This window comes from Scylla paramamosain, chromosome 28, assembly GCF_035594125.1.
Source record: "Scylla paramamosain isolate STU-SP2022 chromosome 28, ASM3559412v1, whole genome shotgun sequence".
Classification (NCBI taxonomy): domain Eukaryota; kingdom Metazoa; phylum Arthropoda; class Malacostraca; order Decapoda; family Portunidae; genus Scylla; species Scylla paramamosain.
In genome coordinates, this window is record NC_087178.1 from 7,415,368 (window position 1) to 7,435,000 (window position 19,633).

Sequence of the window (19,633 nt, forward strand, 5' to 3'; positions counted from 1 at the left end):
CTCTCTCTCTCTCTCTCTCTGGCGGAAAATTGCCTTCTATAACTGATGATTTCAAAATTCTTCAATTCAATAATATCTCACCGCGATATTCTGCAAATTAACTTCGTCCCATTTAATTTGATCATCGTCATCTCGTTTTCTATCATTCCAAATCCATTATATTAAGGGGAAACTTGACTAATTATTCCCTCCATGCGTTCTCTGTGTGTGTGTGTGTGTGTGTGTGTGTGTGTGTGTGTGTGTGTGTGTGTGTGTGTGTGTGTGTGTGTGTGTGTGTGTGTCTCCGTCATAGTCACCTGGATATAATGCGACTAATGATGAGCAGGTAATGAGGATATTATGTTACTGCTACACCTCATGGCCACCACATTAAGGCCTCGTGTCGAAAGTGTGTGTGTGTGTGTGTGTGTGTGTGTGTGTGTGTGTGTGTGTGTGTGTGTGTGTGTGTGTGTGTGTGTGTGTGTGCTTAATCATTTATCCAGAGCTGAAACATGAAAAAAAATAAATATCGAACGTTACCCCTCTCTCTCTCTCTCTCTCTCTCTCTCTCTCTCTCTCTCTCTCTCTCTCTCTCTCTCTCTCTCTCTCTCTCTCTCTCTCTCTCTCTCTCTCTCTCTCTCTCTCTCTCTCTGCATTAGCATAATTCAATTTTACACCACCAACACCAGTTCACGCAGTCTTTCTCCCCTTGGTTTTCGAGGATAGCCAGATAAGATGAATAGGAGGGCGTGGGCCATGGTGCTGGGGGCGACTGAAGTGAGTGGAAGGTGTTTGCACAGGTGTAGCGTGTGTGTGTAAGCATGTAGGTGGTATGCTGCTTATGCACGTATCTGACGGTGAAAATATTGAGCGCGCGTGTACGAAAGTAAGTGTGTTGAGGTATGTATGTGTGTGTGTGTGTGTGTGTGTTTTATTTATGTGAGTGCATGTGTGGAATATTTGCGCAGGCGTGTTGTGTGTTATGTGTTGTACAAGTTATGCGCGTGTGTGTATGTACGTAGTTCCTGCACACGTTTGTTTTGTACGTGCTTCAACAAACCTGAAATAGCGTGACAATAGTTAGAAGCGTATGGAGTTGTGTATCCCAAGTATTGTACAAGCGAGAGAAACGTATTTCCGTGTATGTGCTTCAGTATTTACAGTCGCGCTGCAGTACAGGACAACGCAACACACAGCCTCCTTGACACGCCTGCACCAGATACGTGACAGGGATAGAAATAAAAGTCAGATCCGGGACAGACAGATTTGCATGCATCTCGTCGCATCAAAAAGTGGAAAGTGGAGCAGGAGGCGAAGTTAAGGAAGGCTGCGTTACCTGGATCACCTGAGGGACGTGTCGGGAACCGCGTCTCCGCACTCACCTCAACTTGTCTTGGGGCAAAGTGTAGCTTGAATCTTTTCCTCTGCTGGCATCATTATTTAGCTAGTTTTTCTTTTCTTTTTTTTCCAGCTCACCTCCTTTCCTTTTTCTGGTGGTGGTGGTGGTGGTTGTTCGTGTCGTCGTTGCTTCTTCGTCGTTATCGTCCTAGTTGTCATTCTTTTCAAGTTTATATATCATTTTTTTTTTTAACTTACCTCCCTTTCTCATTTTGGTTGTAGTGGTGGTGGTGGTGGAGGTGGTGGTCCTCATTGCTTCCTTCGTTATTGTCTTCCTGCTTGTCATCCACCTCCTCCTCCTCCTCCATCTCCTCCTCCTCCTCTTCCTCCCGTATTTAATTCACTCTCCCGGAAACACATTGATTTCATACACACCAATATACTTTGTGCTGAAAGATTGTAATACAAGAAAATGAATATTGGAGAACGAATATCCCTAGTGTGTGTGTGTGTGTGTGTGTGTGTGTGTGTGTGTGTGTGTGTGTGTTTCTTTCAATACTTCACTTAAAGGTCATGAAGCGGCGACAACACAATCCTATCAAAGTAAAGGGGATTTTTTCCATCATTATTATTATTTTCATTATTCAGAAAGAGATTATTTTATTTTAGTGACAGTTTTGGTTTCATTTTGTGTCTATCGTATTTTCTTTTCTTTTCATCTTTTTCCTTCTTTCCATTTCTTTGATTTTTCGTCCTTGGTTTTGTGTTAGTTTATTTTTTCCCTCTCTCTATTTTCTGATTTTCATTTGTGTAGGGGAATGATGAAGGTTACTGTGTGTGTGTGTGTGTGTGTGTGTGTGTGTGTGTGTGTGTGTACAAGGAACAGTCATATACATTTTAGGAAACAATCAGTGTATTTAAAGATACGGTATATATACACACTGCAATATACAAACGTACATGTGTGTGTGTGTGTGTGTGTGTGTGTGTTAGTAGTAGAGCAAAATGTGCTTATATACACAATACAACGTTCACAAGATAATACTTAAAAGTGTGAATAGAGAAACGAAACTAAAAGTGAGAATAAACGAAAAATAAGAGAAAGAAAAAAAGAAGGAAAGTCAGAACGACAAAATTAAAATGATTTTACAAAGAACAAAATTCTTTTGAAAATTACACCTGTACTTATTAATTAGTGAGTCCATATCTCTCTCTCTCTCTCTCTCTCTCTCTCTCTCTCTCTCTCTCTCTCTCTCTCTCTCTCTCTCTCTCTCTCTCTCTCTCTCTCTCTCTCTCTCTCTCTCTCTCTCTCTCTCTCTCTGACCACTGATGTCACACACAGTAAAAACAAAAACTAATAACAATATGTATTCGAACTTAAATGGTGGAAAAAATTTTAGAATTCAAATTAGAACACTTTGTGGAGGCAGGCGCGTACACACACACACACACACACACACACACACACACACACACACACACACACACACACACACACACACACACACACACACACACACACACACACTTTTTTACAGAAATATACGTGATGACACTAGTAGTAGTAGTAGTAGTAATAATAATAATAATAATAATAATAATAATAATAATAATAATAATAATAATAATAATAATATATGCATGATTAACACTGCATAATTTCTTTTCCACCATTAAAAAACGCGGTTGCAGTGGAAAGGTGATTCACAAACACACTCCTGCATAAAGTTGAATAAGCAAATCAATCAAATACACGCCACAAGTCATTTTTTCATCCTCCTCCTTCACATTTCCATCAATAATTCACTTCCATTGACTCTCAGCTTACCCTGCGTTTCAAAGGATTAATTAAAACACCACCTTTATTCTTTTGCTGCTTCCCGATACACCTTTAAAAGCGATCCGACCCTTTTCAATACAAGATCGAATGCTTTCACGTTCCTGAATTCGGACGGATGAGTGAGTGGGTGAGTGGAGGTGCCTGAAGTGGAGCGAGTGAAGTGAGAGATGGTGTTACGTTCACATTACTGTAGTTACTGCTTTACGTTATTTGAGTGATGCCTTGTTAGTTCAGCAAATGGAAGGATGTTCTGTTTGTTTACGTGTGTGTGTGTGTGTGTGTGTTTAAGGATGAATTTACGTGTAATTATCTATCTATTGATTTCTTCCTATATGTAGCACTTCTTTTCTCATCTATCTATCTATCTATCTATCTACCTGTCTATCTATCTATTGATTTATCCCTACACGCAGCTGTCATTTCCTCCTCCTGTCTACTTATCTGTCTATCTATCTATCCATCTATCTACGTATCTACCTGTCTCTATCTATATATCTACCTGTCTATCTCTATCTGTCCATCTATCTACGTATCTACCTGTCTATCTCTATCTATCTGTCCATCTATCTACGTATCTATCTGTCTATCTCTATCTATCTATCTATCTATCTCCATCAGTTTAACCATGTTTGAGTATCTATGTATATTTGTACACTCTCCTTCTCTTCATGACTTTACCGTAACATATATACAGTTTTATATACAAATATATTCACATGATTGCCTAAAACTCAATATTACTCACCTCAAACACCATTACCTTCCATGAACTAACATGAAAAATGAAACTAAAGTGTGGAGGATAGGTGTGTGTGTGTGTGTGTGTGTGTGTGTGTGTGTGTGTGTGTGTGTGTGTGTGTGTGTGTGTGTATGTGTGAGTACCTGATGGATGGTGAAGTGTTGTCAGAGTGAATAATGAAAAACAGGAAGAGAAGAGTATACAAAGAGAGTGTGACGTCAGTATTTACACACACACACACACACACACACACACACACACACACACACACACACACACACACAGTTAGAGAGAGAGAGAGAGAGAGAGAGAGAGAGAGAGAGAGAGAGAGAGAGAGAGAGAGAGAGAGAGAGAGAGAGAGAGAGAGAGAGAGAGAGAGAGAGAGAGAGAGAGAGAGAGAGAGATTACATGACAGAAATATAGTTAAAGCAATCAATATATGAACTAGTAAATATGTCCTTCTTCTGTTGAGGAAAGAGAAAGTAAACGTAAAGAAGAATATGATACGTGAAATTCTCAGAAAATAAGCAACTTTGATTAATGACTTCCATTTATCACCACTTCCGCTTCTCCTACACCTTTGTCCAACATTTTCTGTATCTTCCTCTCAAGTTCATACAGCTCTCCTTCATATTGTTCCATGCTGCTTGCAGTTTTCTCTTTATTCAACTTATTAACTTTCTCTTCATTTATTTGATTTTTCCTTTCATATTCTACATTTTTCTTTTATTTCTTTGCCTCGTGTAACATCTTGCTTCTAATCTTTATCTCCTTTCTTCCATCTGCACTAAATTCACCTTATCGCCTTACAGTCCTAATCTTCTCGTACATATCATCCCATTTTCAATCATTTTCCAACCTTTCCCCGTTTTCCTTCTCGGTATCACTCCACACGACCTCCGCGGCTGGCCACTCGTCCGTTTTCCATCAAGCGACCCCCTGACTGTCCCATTTTTCACGTTGTATCACGCACACTCCTTTCATCCATCCATCCTCCTCGTTTTCCTGCCTGCCTGCCTGTCTTTTAGCCTCCACCTTTTACCCAAGGTCCAATTTCGTCAGGTTAGCTCAGTGGTACCTTAACATCACACACCCGTTTTCTAAGTGAGGGACAGGGCGGCGTAAGCGACCAGCAGGAGGAGGAGAACAGGAGCTGGGCGGGTTGCTGGCAGGGCTTCATCTGTTGTGGAGTGTTGCATTGCCGCTGAACTCTCGCCTGCAAAGGGTACAGAGAGAGAGAGAGAGGGAGCGTGAGGTACTTGGGGTTGCGAGATGCAGATTGCGTCTCCCTGAATGCTTATGTTAAATAGGAGGAAGTGGAGGAGGAGGAAGAGGAGGAGGAGAAGGAGCTGGCGATTTGTGTATGTATGTTGGACTTGAGAAATGGAAGCGAGAGAAGGAAGAGGGTGTGAGTTACTCTTGTGCAAATAGTATGTGTTGTATGAGAGAGAGAGAGAGAGAGAGAGAGAGAGAGAGAGAGAGAGAGAGAGAGAGAGAGAGAGAGAGAGAGAGAGAGAGAGAGAGAGAGAGATAAAACAGTGAAAATAGTGGGTATCCATGTCAGACAGTCAGAGGTGAGGAAGAGCGGCGTCAGACACACGGGAAGGAAGGAGACGATAAGGATGAACTTTGATAATGAAGAAGAGGAAGATGTAGGAGAAGGGTGACAGTGCCGGTGATTGGGAAGCGAGGTACGGGAGGCCTGAGGGAGGGGTGTAGTAGAAGGAACGAAGGGAAGGAGAGAAGAGGGAGAACGCGAAGAGGAGCTGAAGGAGTGTGGTAGAAGGAACGAGAGGGAGGAGAGAAAAGGGAGAACGGGAAGGGTCGAAGGAGAAGGAGGGTAGAAAGAACGAAGGAAAGGAGAGAGAGAGAGAGAGAACGTAGAAACTGTAGAAGAAAAAGGAGGATGGTAGAATAAACGAGAGGAAAGGAGAGAAGAGAAAGAACGTACGTAGGGACTGAAAGAGGAGGAGGGTAGAAAGAATGAAAGAAAGGAGAGAGGGAGAACGTAGATGAAGGAGAAGGAGCATGGTAGAAGGATCGAGAGAGAGAGAGAGAGAGAGAGAGAGAGAGAGAGAGAGAGAGAGAGAGAGAGAGAGAGAGAGAGAGAGAGAGGCTGCGTAACTCACCGTCCAAGACATGCACGCGAACACCTGCCGTCACGGTGTCCCCAGCGGTGCAGGTGTAGTTCCCGGTGTCGCTGACGGAGGCGCGGGCGATGTGGAGCCACGAGCTGAGGCCGGAACCCATAGGTGAAGTGTCCACCCTGAGAGGAGACACTGCTGGCTGACACGAACTGGACTAAACTAGTACTCTGAAACGCTTTGCTCTCTCACCACGACTATTTTCGAAGGCCACAGATGATTAGTCGGATTCTCAATAAGGCCCGTATAACTTCAAGTAGAGCCTTTTGAAAGTAGTGGAAGTGAGGTGCAGAGATGTTTCAGAAAATCAAAGTGACGGTAACTTAGAAAAGGCTAGCGGCATGACCAAGGCCTTCCTGTGCTTCGTTTTCTATAATCTACGTTTTTTTTTTTTTTAATCAGACCGAGACGTTGATGGAAGAACGAGAGCGAAGGCGTGCAGTAATGAATGCTGGGAAAGAGCTTCCTATATCCACACTTTCCCGATATTTTCTGGATTTTTTATGACACCAAGACCAAAACCGCTACAAAGAGAGCTGTGTGAAGCCGTAAATTCTGAATAACTACAGTAAAACGCGGCGGACAGAAGGGAACGCTACACCCGCGCTTGCTGTGAGGACGAGGAGAGGAGATTGCGTCCCAGCCGTCACTTGAACCCTAACCCTGCGAGCGAGAGGTATCCTTCCGCAGCCCGCCCTTCACGACGCCCCCTGGTAATAGTATCTCAACAGAGGCATCCCCAAGGACCATAAATCTCCAGGAACAGCTGCAGCCAGGTCACCGAGGAGTCAGGTCAGCAGTGTGATGAAGATTGGCTGTGGGACCTCTGAGCCGCGCCGCCAAGCCATGCCGCGCCACCCCACTGCCCGCGTCACGCTCCGCCACCTCCTCCCCTCCGTCCAATTTTGTCCCCGCGCTGATGTCACAGATTATCGCAGAAATTTGGTTTATTGTAGAGGTTATCGGGGCAGTTATCAGGATGCGGCAAGCTGGACTGGATGAGTTATGAGCCCCGGGGTTCAAGGGGTTCACATGGGACGGTGTATAGGAGCTTGGGTATCTATTGCTGCGTTCCCTTATACTGAAAGGCTTTGTTCTCTCGCCACGACAGTTTTCAAAGCCCACAGAGATGATTAGCTTAGTTCTTGATAGTGTTTCTCCACTTAATCTGTCACTAGAACCATAAAAACACTTGAAAACCAGTGTAGCTCCAATTAGAGGGTTTTCAAAGGAGGTGCGGCACTAGTGGTTCAGAATATGGTGTCGAGACGGTGCAGGAGGCGATGGACATAGTGGGTAGTGAAACGTGTGGGTGAGTGGAGTATTACACGTCACGTTCATGCATAGATTACACGCTCATGAATAATCTACTGCTCAGGCACGGAGATATACAACCGCTAACACCGAAGAGCTTCCTCCTCCTCCTCCTCCTCCTCCTCCTCCTTCTTCCCAGGTGTGATAAATCAAGCATAAAGGCACTTCAGACTGGCCTTATGCACGCACACACACACGCACTCCACCAGACATAACTACACACACACACACACACACACACACACACACACACACACACACACACACACACACACACACACACACACACACACACACACACACACTGAATAATTCCTAGCCACTCATACACATAAGAAACCTGCCATACTAGTGTTGTCATTACTACTACTACTACTACTACTACTACTACTATTCCCTCTCCCCCACTCTCTCCGTCACCTGTCTAGCTTTGGTCCAGTTCTTCCCTTACATTCTTTTTCCTCTCCCTTCCGTTACTTTTCCCTTCAGTTTCCCCTTTTCCTCTCCCCTCGCTCTTCCCTTTCGCCTTGATCGAGTTGTGTATGTAATCGAACAAGAGAGAGAGAGAGAGAGAGAGAGAGAGAGAGAGAGAGAGAGAGAGAGAGAGAGAGAGAGAGAGAGAGAATGCATAAATCTGAAGGCAATAACAATTTCTTTCGAATTAAAGAGAATTAGGCACGATATTGAAAGACGTGAGAAATTACTGGAAAAAAGAGACGAGAGAGAGAGAGAGAGAGAGAGAGAGAGAGAGAGAGAGAGAGAGAGAGAGAGAGAGAGAGAGAGAGAGAGAGAGAGAGAGAGAGAATTAATAAACGCCTCTGTCTTCTAACTCTTCCTTTTATTTAACTTTCCTGCCTTTTCTTTGTTTTTTTTTCCTTTTTTATAAATAAACGTAACCTCTTTCTTTCTTCCTTTCTTTTATTTATTTTTTCACTCCTTTCTTCCTTCATTTATTCCCTCCTTCCTTCCCTTTTTCCTTCCCTTCTTCCTTCCCTCATTCCTTCCTTTTCCTTCTTTCCTTCCTTTTTTTCTTCCTCTCTCTCTCTCTCTCTCTCTCTCTCTCTCTCTCTCTCTCTCTCTCTCTCTCTCTCTCTCTCTCTCTCTCTCTCTCTCTCCTTCCTTCCTTTATTTTTCCTTCCTTCCTTCCTTCCTTCCTTCCTTCCTTCCTTCCTTCCTTCCTTCCTATTCTTGCCTCGGAAACTCACCGTCACACATCACCCTTTTCCTCCTGACTCTTTCCCTCTCTCTCTCACTCTCACTTTCTCTCCGCTTAATTAAAAACAAGTAAGTTAAACAGACGAGTAAAAAATATACCTGTTTAAATCGTGTTCTAACCAGTTTAATTAACAGGACTTAACATAGGGTTCCGTCTCTCTCTCTCTCTCTCTCTCTCTCTCTCTCTCTCTCTCTCTCTCTCTCTCTCTCTCTCTCTCTCTCTCTCTCTCTCTCTTGATTCCCTCAGTAAATCAGTCAATCAGGTATTTGTGTAAACACGTATTTTACTGAAGTCTCTCGCAATCTCTCCCTTGCATTACTTTCCTCCTCTCATTCTCTCCCTCTCCCTTTCATCTCTCTCTTTCTGTTTCTCTCTCCTTCGCTTTGTCATTTCTCTTCGTAAATGTTTCATATCCATTCAGTTTGCTCATCACTTTTTTCTTTTTGCTTCATGTTTGTGTTGGTTTCTCTAATTATCCTTCTTTTATTTCCTTTTTCTCCTTACATCCTATGCATTCACTTGTCTCTGCTTTCCTTTCATTCTTCCTTCATTCTTCCTCTCTTCCTCCTTTACTTACCTCCTGCTATTGTTTTTCTTTCCCTTCCTGTTTCCTTCTGTTTTGCATTCCTTCCTTCTCACTCCCTCCTTGTCCTTCCTTTCTTGTTGTCTTTCCTCCTTCCTTCTCATTCCCTCCTTTATGTTCTTGCTTCCCTCCTTCCTTCCCTTCCGTTTTGTTTTCCTCCTTGTTTCTCGCTCTCTCCCATCCTTCTGTCCTTACCTCCATCCTTCCCCGCCTCCAAAGTGACGCCCCCTTGTCCTCCCGTGACATAGGACGCCCCAGTAATTGACCCCACGCACTCCAGAGCCTCAAATAAACCTCCTCCTCCTCCTCCTACTCCTCCTCTTTGCTTACTACCACGCTCTTTTGCCTTGGCCTCTCCTGAATCTAACGTTTATTATCGAGTCTGGAAGGGTGTGTGTGTGTGTGTGTGTGTGTGTGTGTGGTTTCACTATTTCTGGAGTTGTATATAATGGTTTCTTGCCTTAGTCTCAGTCTTGCTCCCTCCCTCCTTTGGTATTCTTCCCTCATCTCTTCGTTAGCTTCATCCCCGACCTTCATTTTCTTCTACACTCACCCAACCTCGTTTCGCTTCCTTCCCCTCTCCCTCTCCCCTCCCTCCCCTCCTCGCCAGGCTCAGGTAGTCCTTCCTCCCTCTTCGTGCACGGACGGACCGCCGCCGCGATAATGGCCTGGTGTTTGCCGGCGTGGCGGGGCACGGCGCGGCATGGCACGGCACAGCCCGGCACGGCACTGCACGGCACGGCACGGCATGGCACGGCACGCCAAGGCAACACGGAAGCAGGGAGGGGAAGGCCGCGGCGCCCCACAAACCAGCACACACTTGGCAGTATTTGGAAAATTAATGAGACAAGACAGTTATGTTCCGCCTTATTACAGGCTTGTATTCATGACGTGTCCGTGTGTGGCGAGCGTGCGTGTGTACGTACCTGATGCCTCGCTGTGGCAAGGTGGTGACGGGGCGCCCTTCGCGGGTCCACAGCACGGGGCGGCTTGGGGGCACGGGCATCACCACACACTGCAGCCCCACCGTGGAGTCCACCCTGTAGTAGGCGTCGCTCACCGCCTCACCCCGGGGATCTCGCACCTCGATGTCAGGCACTGGGGGATTATGAGGGTGTCAGAGTGTGGGAGGGAATTACACGTGTCTTATCTAGTAGTGGTGAGGCGGTGCTCTGATGACAGGCGTGTTAACTTATGGACTCTGCCTCGCTGGGTCCCAGGTGTGGCGGGGACTTGCTGGAGGGATCTGTGTCACTGCAATGCCTTGAGGGAAACGATTATTAGTATGCGAGAGTGGATAGGGTGAAATTGTGACACTACGGCTGTATTAATGACTTGGACCAGCACACACACACACACACACACACACACACACACACACACACACACACACACACACACACACACACACACTTACACTTACACTTACACGCTAGCTCCAACGCACCCTTCACTTCACACCCTTCGTTGCTTCCCTCCGCTGCGTCAGGAATTTGGGGCGAGCGGCGTCAGAGATCAAAGAGGGAGCGAGGGAGGAAAGCCTCGATCATTCTGTGCCACCGAATCTATGAGTGACTGAACATTTCCAGAATATCCTTTGGGATCACACATAATTACCCAGATGACCGTTCCAATATACCTGGCGAAAGGTGTTGCCCGGAATCCGTAAGCACACACTGATTTTGAAAGGTACCTTGGGAATACCTTGATTAGTTAGGACAAGGAACACACCTGTCTCCCAACACCTGCGTGGGACTCAAGACTGTCGATGCTTGAAGTAAACGGGAAAGATTTAGAGGATGAAGCGTAAGAGGATGAAATGGAAGGGAGAAGATTGTACAGGGGAGGACTTGAGCTTCTGTAAACGCTTAGGCATCAGGTATAAATCCAAGCAGTTAGTACACGAGGAAGTTTTGTTAAGCAGCTCACGCCTCGAGGGGGAAGGGACTGAACCAGAGCTCGGAAATTGTGATATGAACATGACACACCAGGGAGAGAGAGAGAGAGAGAGAGAGAGAGAGAGAGAGAGAGAGAGAGAGAGAGAGAGAGAGAGAGAGAGAGAGAGAGAGAGAGAGAGAGAGAGCGGGAATAGCAAACCAATAATGATAGAGGATGAAGAACAATCATTGGGTCACCACCACCACCACCACCACCACCACTGTCACCTGCTCGTTCCTCACTAATTCAATTATGCAAATTATGACACAGAACTCACTTACTGACCAACATGCTTACCTCACCTTCTCATCCCCACCACCACCACCACCACTCTCTCTCTCTCTCTCTCTCTCTCTCTCTCTCTCTCTCTCTCTCTCTCTCTCTCTCTCTCTCTCTCTCTCTCTCTCTCTCTCTCACCAAACTCCTAATACAAGTACTTTCCATGTGTGTGTGTTTGCGTGTGTGTGTACATGTGTTTAATTCACCAGCCACACATACTCATATTTCATTTCAGCCAGTAATCCTCCGCCCTTCCATTCCTCCATTCTACATAAACACAGCGCAATATTTCACCCGGCACCTTTGTTACACACGCGTCTTGCCTTGACCTATGCAGGGATACTTTTCAATATGCTAGCCACGCGTTGAAATACTACTGGTGCTCTGCTGAATCCAAATATCATTTTAAGTCATTGAAAAGCGGCTGTAAGTACGAGAGTCTGAGTTAAATGCCGTGTGTGTGTGTGTGTGTGTGTGTGTGTGTGTGTGTGTGTGTGTGTGTGTGTGTGTGTGTGTGTGTGTGTGTTGGATAAGAACATAAGAGTAGATGCAAGAAACCATTAGGCCTACACGTGGCTGTCCATGTACATAATATGCCTATCTATTTCCACTTATCATTCCTGTCAAGAAGCTGTAGGTCATCACAACACTATAATCACTGAAACAAATCAAAGCTGGATATTATCAACGAATTGACAGCACTTACGTTAAATTAACAAGCATGGAAACATTAAACCCTCCTCTGCTATTAAGATGAAATTAAAAAAGGAGCTAAAAGGAGTGAAAGAAATGCCGGAAGGTAACGGAGTAGGGGACTGGATGAGGGGAGGGAAGGCTGGTGACAGATGAAAGATAAGGGAAGGGAAGGAGATGATGAAAGAGGTGAGTGAACGAAAAAAGAAGGAATATTTGTACCGTGGACGAGGAAGAGAGAAAGAAGGGGAGAGAGGGACGTGGATAATGGAAGGAGGAGTCGCAGGAAAGCAGGGAAGAAAGGGGACAGAGGAGTAAGTGGTAATAACAGCTGGTGGAAGGAAGAGGACAAGAGAAAGAGGAAGAGGAATACAATCAACTCTAACGTTCTCTTATTTAGCATTCCTGTTCTCTTTCCTCTCTTATATTTTAAACTTTCTCTTTTTTTTCTTTTTCATTACATTTATTTTACCTTCATGTATTAAGAAACGACTATTTTCTTTTTTTTTTTTTTTTTTTTTTTTAGTTTTTCTTTCAATTTCTCCTCGTAATGTTTACTATGAACTAACCAATAATGAAAATAAGGTCGACAATAACCTTACTTTTAATGGCAATTCCCGACTTCACCTGACGATTTCTCAACTCACATCACCCCTCACACACCTGTCCTGTCCCCCTTTCCTGATACGTGCCCTCACATCTGTCTTATCTCCCCCACCTGACGCCTTCCACGTCCTCGCCACTCACACCTGCCCGCCCACCAGCGTTCACATCTGTATTGTCTCCCCGTGTTGCCCTCCATCAGAGCCTCTTGCAAGCATGAAATAGTGATGTTACTGAAGCCGCAGACCAAAATAACTTTATACTGAGCTGTACTGTGTGTGCGTGGGGGGGGGGGGAGAGGGAGGTACGTGAGTGTGGGTGAGTGTGTGCTGTGTGCTGTGATAAATTTCAGCAGCTCTGAAAGTTTGTGAATTGCTACCATTTTTCAGCTGCCACCAATACCCTGCAGATATTTCACTTGTTGTGTATTGCCTCAACTCAATAGAATATCCAAGTGGGTCTATGATATTTCACTGGGAAGCGTGTCATGTCACTTACTGCCACTCCAGTTAACCCCGACACTTCACTCCCATCGTTAGCCTCTTTCATAGGTGAGTGTGCGCGGCTGTCGAAAGTCACAATTAAGATTTATGAGAAGTAAGAGTAGCACCTGCTTGCATGTTCTTGTCAGTCATCTAATGCTTCGTACCTGGAGTGGAAGAGGCGCTTATTTAGAGTTTATAAACGATCTAACACCTTAAATAGAGGATTGAAAGCGTATTTTACTTATACTTGTGGATTTATTAGTGCCTCCTCCCCTTCTTCCTTCCTTTTTGACCTCCTCCTCCTCCTCCTCCTCCTCCTCCTCCTTCTCCGTCGCCGCCTCCGCCTACGCCTCTTCCCCTCCAACTTTTTTTTTCTCTCTTTTCTTTTCCATCCTCCTTTTTAGGTGTGAGATAAAGGACTGAATTTTAAATCTTCTTTACCATTCAGCTCAGGAAAAATTCTGATAGATAAGTTAATCATCTCTCTCTCTCTCTCTCTCTCTCTCTCTCTCTCTCTCTCTCTCTCTCTCTCTCTCTCTCTCTCTCTCTCTCTCTCTCTCTCTCTCTCTCTCTTTTTGTTGATCTTAGAGCTTTGTTTTGCCTTTATTTATTTATTTTTTGAGAAAGAGAGGAAAACAGGACACATACATACGTACATACATACATACATACATACATATATACATACATACATACATACAGACAGACAGACAGACAGACAGACAGACAGACAAGCACACAGGCAGAAAAAAACAGACACAGAAAAAAAACACGGAAAAACACAAAATAGACAGATAAGGTGGTGTGGCGCGGAGAAAGATACACACACACACACACACACACACACACACACACACACACACACACACACACAATAGGCGGATAGAAAAAAACAAACTGGCAGACAAAAAAACACAGAAAAAAATCAAACGGGTAGACAGAAATACACAGAAAAACAAACAAACAGAGATCAGAAGGCGTGGCGCGCTGAAGAGAAAATATTTGAAGTCAGAACTCAGTCTCCCCTTTAGGTCTCACTGGAGGAGGAGGAGGAGGAGGAGGAGGGGGGAAGTGGGAGGAGGAGGCTTGGGCGTCATACCACCTCGCCTCTCGCCATATGAAGACCGGGCGGGAATTTACCTCAGCTGCAGAATCGAATTAATCACCATGACGACTCATCCTGGAATTTAATTATTAGACGGATGCTGGGGACTTCTTGCTTTTTTACTCCCTCTCCTTGCCTCGCCTCTGAAAACATGTGTGTGTGTGTGTGGAATATATGGGTTAGGCAGAGGAGGAGGTGGAGATGGTAGAGGAGCAGGAGGAAAAGAAGTAGAAGAAGAAAAGAGAACAGGAACAGAACAAGAGGAACAATAAGACAAGAATAACAAGAACGATAAGAACAAGAGAAGGATGTAGTAGTAGTTGTAGTAGTAGTAGTAGGAGGAGGAGGAGGAGGAGGAGGAGCAGGAGGAGGAGGAGGTCTTAAGTACAAAAAATGCACTGGTATATTCTCTCTCTCTCTCTCTCTCTCTCTCTCTCTCTCTCTCTCTCTCTCTCTCTCTCTCTCTCTCTCTCTCTCTCTCTCTCTCTCTCTCTCTCTCTCTCTCTCTCTCTCTCTCTCTCTCTCTCGCGGTGTCAAGTGTAACAAAAATATATGGAGATCCAGGAATTGGGTGTCTGACGCATCGGGAGAATTTATGCTGCAATACCAGTCAGGGAGGAGGAGGAGGAGGAGGAGGAGGAGGAGGAGGCGCTGCAGGGTTGATAAGGAACTGATAGGTACATGTAAGATACTCTATAAAAAAACAAACATCTTATATGAAAAGGAAAATATTTATCAGTTTCCCTGTTCTTTATCATCAGAAAGACTTTTTTTTGTGTTTGTCTTTTTTTTTTTTTTTTTTTGTGAGGCTACAAGAAGCATTATCCATCTGTTTTTATTTCGCTTCCTTCTGTTTTTTTTTTTTATTTATTCCTTCTATTCGCATTTCTTTTATTACTATTTCTTCCATTGCTTCTATTCTTTCTAGTTTTTCCTCTAAGGCCACAAGGAGGATTATCCACCTTTTTTTTTTCCATTCTTTCTGTTTATATTTCCTTCATTTCTTCTACCTGTATCTCTTTTATTTGTATCTCTTCCATTACTTTCATTTATACTCTATATTTTCCTCTAAGGCCACAAGGGGCACTAAATCATCATTACCAGATTGATATCCTTCCTCTCCTGACACGTGCCCTATATAAATATTTTTCCCCGTCTTTGCCTGTCCCTACGTGTCCGTGTGTGTGAGTGCGGCGGTGAAGTGTAAGATTTAATGATACGGTGACATGATGTATCGCGTCGTGAGAAGTGACACAGTGCTAAAAATTATGGGTGTCGTGCCGAGGTGTACTGCGTGGAGCGACTCTGGCTCACCCCGTCTGTCTGCTTGGCTTCCTTGTGTGCATAGTGTATCGAGGGAATGGATTCGTGTGTTAGAATTACGACTTAATGTTCTCTTAGCCTCGTCTTGTACCCTTCAGTATTCACGACCATTTTTACTTTGCTTGGGTTTACATACACTCACCCTCGTTCTCCCTCACTCGGTCTCTGTCTCCCTCGCTTTTACTCACCCAAGACAGTCAGGAACACCCTCATAATCCTGGGAGGGTGCGTGGAGATCTGACACGCATACAAGCCTTCGTCCCTCTTCTGAGTGTTCCGGATCTGTAGCTTCCAGTTGTTGGGAATCTCGTATCTCAGCGTGTACCTGTGGGCGGGAGAAGCCTTTTGAGGGACAGACGCACGCGGGGACAGACAGAGAAAGGGAGGAAGGGAGCGGGTTTTATGCTACTACCAAGATGACAAAAGCAGAGCGAGATGAAACAGGAAAGAGAGTGAGGACGAGGCAGAGGAGGCTCGAGTAAACAAAGGAAGAAGGACAGAGTGATGGGAGGAGATAACGCAGTCGTATGCAAGCAGCCTCCTCCTCCTCCTCCTCCTCCTCCTCCTCCTCCTCCTCCTCCTCCTCCTCCTCCTCATCCCGCAGACTCTCTCAGCTAAAGGGAATGAATATGCAGGAGTGGAAGCAGGAGCAGCAGCAGGAGGAGGAGGAGCAGGAGGAGGAAAAGCAGTGATGTAACTCAAGGCCGAGGCAAGGCGTGTGTGGGGGACACTGGTCTCTGCTGCTTGTTCGTGTGTGGCTAATTTCTGCTTCATTCTCCTGGGTTATTATTAGTAGAAGGTCTTATTAAGTTTAGGATGCTTGTAATTGGGAAGTTAAAAAGTCACTCCCAGTTTCTTGTCCATTGTATTTATATGTGTATTGTATTATATTCTGGCTGACGGGGTTAAGAGTGTGAGTGATGTTTGTATGAGTGTGTGGTGCCTTGCCTTGCCTTGGCCGCCCCGTGTAGCATTGCATTCTTGGTGTATAGATAAATAGAGATGATAGGTATATTATCGTAACAATTGGTGATTTAATGAGGTTAGAATATTGTCTGCTGCTCTGAATGGCTTAGGAGGAGAATGCAGTTGGAAAATACACCTAATTTACATATGTATTGAAGGAGGTTATTAGTGTTTGTGTTTTGTAGTGAGAATATTCGAATGACACGATTATTTTAAGCTTTTCGTGCTTCGTAATTCGCTTGTTTAAGGTTCAGAGTAAGTTTGTGTTATTTTTCACGCATTTTTCTTTTCCCTCCTCTCAATCCTAAGCAAAATTTAATCATATGTGTGCTTTTTGTGGTACTTGCTCGTAAAATATTGAGGAAGGAAAGAAACTGGAGGTAGTGTCTCTCTCTCTCTCTCTCTCTCTCTCTCTCTCTCTCTCTCTCTCTCTCTCTCTCTCTCTCTCTCTCTCTCTCTCCACAGCAGGCCAGTGATCTAATAATTTGCAACATTATATATCCAAGCCTCAGTGCGGGAGCCTTGTCATGCCCCGAGTAATATTCCCTGATTAGCTCTGAGCAGACTTTGTGGGGGATCAGGGCCGGGAAGCGAGCCCCTTATCCTCCCTTTACGGCGGCATGGCGTGTCCCGCAGGGGTTGCCGCGTCCCACCAGGCAAGGAGATGAACGTTCAGGGGGGTGATGACCGAAAATAATTGAGTTTCCCTTCTCGCATCTCCTGTGTACACCCGTTTTCTTTGCATTATCTTGCATTATGCATCTGTCCTTTCCGTGGCTAAAATGGATGAAAATGGATAAAAATGGACACAGGGCATGCCGAATGGACAAAATATTCAGGTTACATGTATATATTTCAAATATATTCGTATATATTTACTTTAGTGTGCATTTAAACGCCTCCCGTTGTTCTTTTTTTTTCTTTTTATTTAAAATCACTTTGCAAAAAGATGACATACCTAAGAGCGCAGTTTTGCCAAGGTGTAACAGAAGCACCAAAGCACTAGAGTACGTCAGTGTTACCAATGTGCCTAACGAGAACCAGCCAGCAGTGTTACCAGGCCCGCGTCGTGACAGGGGACAGTGTTACCAGCTGGCGTGCTGTGTGGGCCGTGATGGAGGGAGGCGTCGTCGAGATTTTGCGAGTCTTAACAGCTGCGCTAATGTAGTGGTGGGAACGAAAATACGACCGTCGCTGAATTTACGCCCGTTCGAATGCTAAGGTTTTCATGAGTGACAGGACGCGCCGGGATAGGCTGTGGTGGTGGTGGTCGTGGTGGTGGCTGTAGTGGTGGTGGTTGTAGTGGTGGTGGCAGAAGTAGAGCAGTGTTTCCCATTCTTTTCCAGCACGTGACCCATTTCAGTTGTACCAAACTTCCCATGACCTACACCTTTATAAGCATTCTAAAAACGCACAAATTTTCAATGACACGGATACATTTAGAAGATTAATCGCAGCAGGGAGAGGGTGATGAAAAAAATGTTCATGTTTATCAATGTTTATTAATACTGATTGATTTAATCATATATTTGCTTTTCTGACTCAAGTTGGACCCTCCATGACCACCAGAAAAAAGGCTCGTGACCTTTTGGAGTTCGGGAACCACTGAAGTAGAGGGAGAGGTAAAAAAAAAAAAAAAGGAACAAAAAAAGTTAGTAGTGGTAATGTAATAGTAGTAGTAGTAGTAGTAGTAGTAGTAGTAGTAGTAGCAGTAGTAGAGGGAGAAGGAGGAACTGTAGAAATAGACGGAGAAAGAACAGTAGTAGTAGCAGTAGTAGTAGTAGTAATAGTAGTAGTAGTAGTAGTAGTAGTAGTAGCAGCAGCAGTAGTAGTAAAAGACATCATTATACTCAGTACTTAGAGACAGCACGAGACGAAAGAAACAAAAATAAACAAATTTACTTCTTTTCACCTCTAAGTACACAATAATACCATAAAACTCCACCTTTACTACTTCAATACTTTACACGGTCGAATTAGCTGTCCCTCCTCCCCTGCAGCTGCTCCAACTCTCCCCTCACACTCCCACGCATCCCCATCCCTCCCCACGCCTCCCCCATGCCTCCCCACGCTATTTGAGAACCTCTTCCCTTCCTTGCATTCCTTCTATTATCACAAGGGGAATATTTTTTGTCATGCTTCGTGGTCTTAACATAGGAGTGAATGGTGGGGAAGTGCTGGGGAGTTGGGGAATTGTACTGCTGCTGGGTGGGGGTTGTGGGGAATGGCTGGTTGCATTCTGTTATAACTTTCAATTTTCGTCATTATTCTGTACATTTTCCACTCGTGAGTCTTGGTGAAATAAGTGTTTTTAGTCAGTTTTTTTTTTCTTTCTTCATTTTATTTTCCTCCTCTTTGTGTTTGTTTTCTTTTGTTATGTGTTGTGTTTGTGTTATTTTTGTCTCTTCTTTTTCTTTCATTTCTCTGTGGAATCTGCGTTATAACTCCTGTGCCTGTCCGTCAGTCTCCTGTGCCTATCTGTCAGTCTCCCAGTCTGTCAACGTCTGTGTGCTGCTGTCCCTCTGTCCACCTCACTACCTTTCCATCTCTGTCTCATCAAACTCACGATCTAACATTTATACATTTTTTTTTTTTTTTTTTGTACCCCAGCCTCGTCTTCTTGATATCTTTCGTGTTTCTTTGTGTTCCTTCTTGCCTTTATAACCATGTAAATTTGCCTCTAACTTCTTTTGTGCCTGTGTCTGCTTGTCTTATCAATGGAGAATTTGATAAGCTAACCCACTGTATTTCTCAGCTGAGCCACGCATTACATTCACGTAATCTAAAATCTTATTGCTGTAATTCCCATGTACGTACAGATACATTCATCATTTATCAGTATACTTTTTTTGCGAATTTCTACCTAGAGATTTTATTATTTTGCCTTGATAATGTCAAGAGAAAAATAGTAAGAGTTTATATTCTATCGACATCGGCAGGTATACGAGTCATTCTGCAAGTGGTGACGGACACTTCTCAGAAATTCCTCATAGTTTACTATTTGTTTGTCTGTATGTGTGTTTGCATGTATACCTCTGCGACTTGGTGAGAAATAGCGGTAGTTTATTTGTCTATCTTTGTGTGTATT

General features: G+C 44.3%; 1 protein-coding gene across 2 annotated transcripts in view; it reads right to left on the reverse strand.

Moving 5' to 3' along the window:
• Window positions 1-2,525: 2,525 nt before the first annotated feature.
• Window positions 2,526-19,633, reverse strand: part of LOC135114835 (hemicentin-1-like) — an 83,770-nt gene continuing 66,662 nt past the window's right edge. For both annotated transcript variants that reach the window (XM_064030961.1, XM_064030960.1), the window contains 4 exons: window positions 15,768-15,904; window positions 10,080-10,251; window positions 6,026-6,162; window positions 2,526-5,112 (listed from right to left, as the gene is read on the reverse strand). In XM_064030961.1, the coding sequence (XP_063887031.1) occupies window positions 4,997-5,112; window positions 6,026-6,162; window positions 10,080-10,251; window positions 15,768-15,904 (562 nt within the window). In that variant the 3' untranslated portion in view covers window positions 2,526-4,996. The remainder of the gene's footprint in view (window positions 5,113-6,025; window positions 6,163-10,079; window positions 10,252-15,767; window positions 15,905-19,633) is intronic.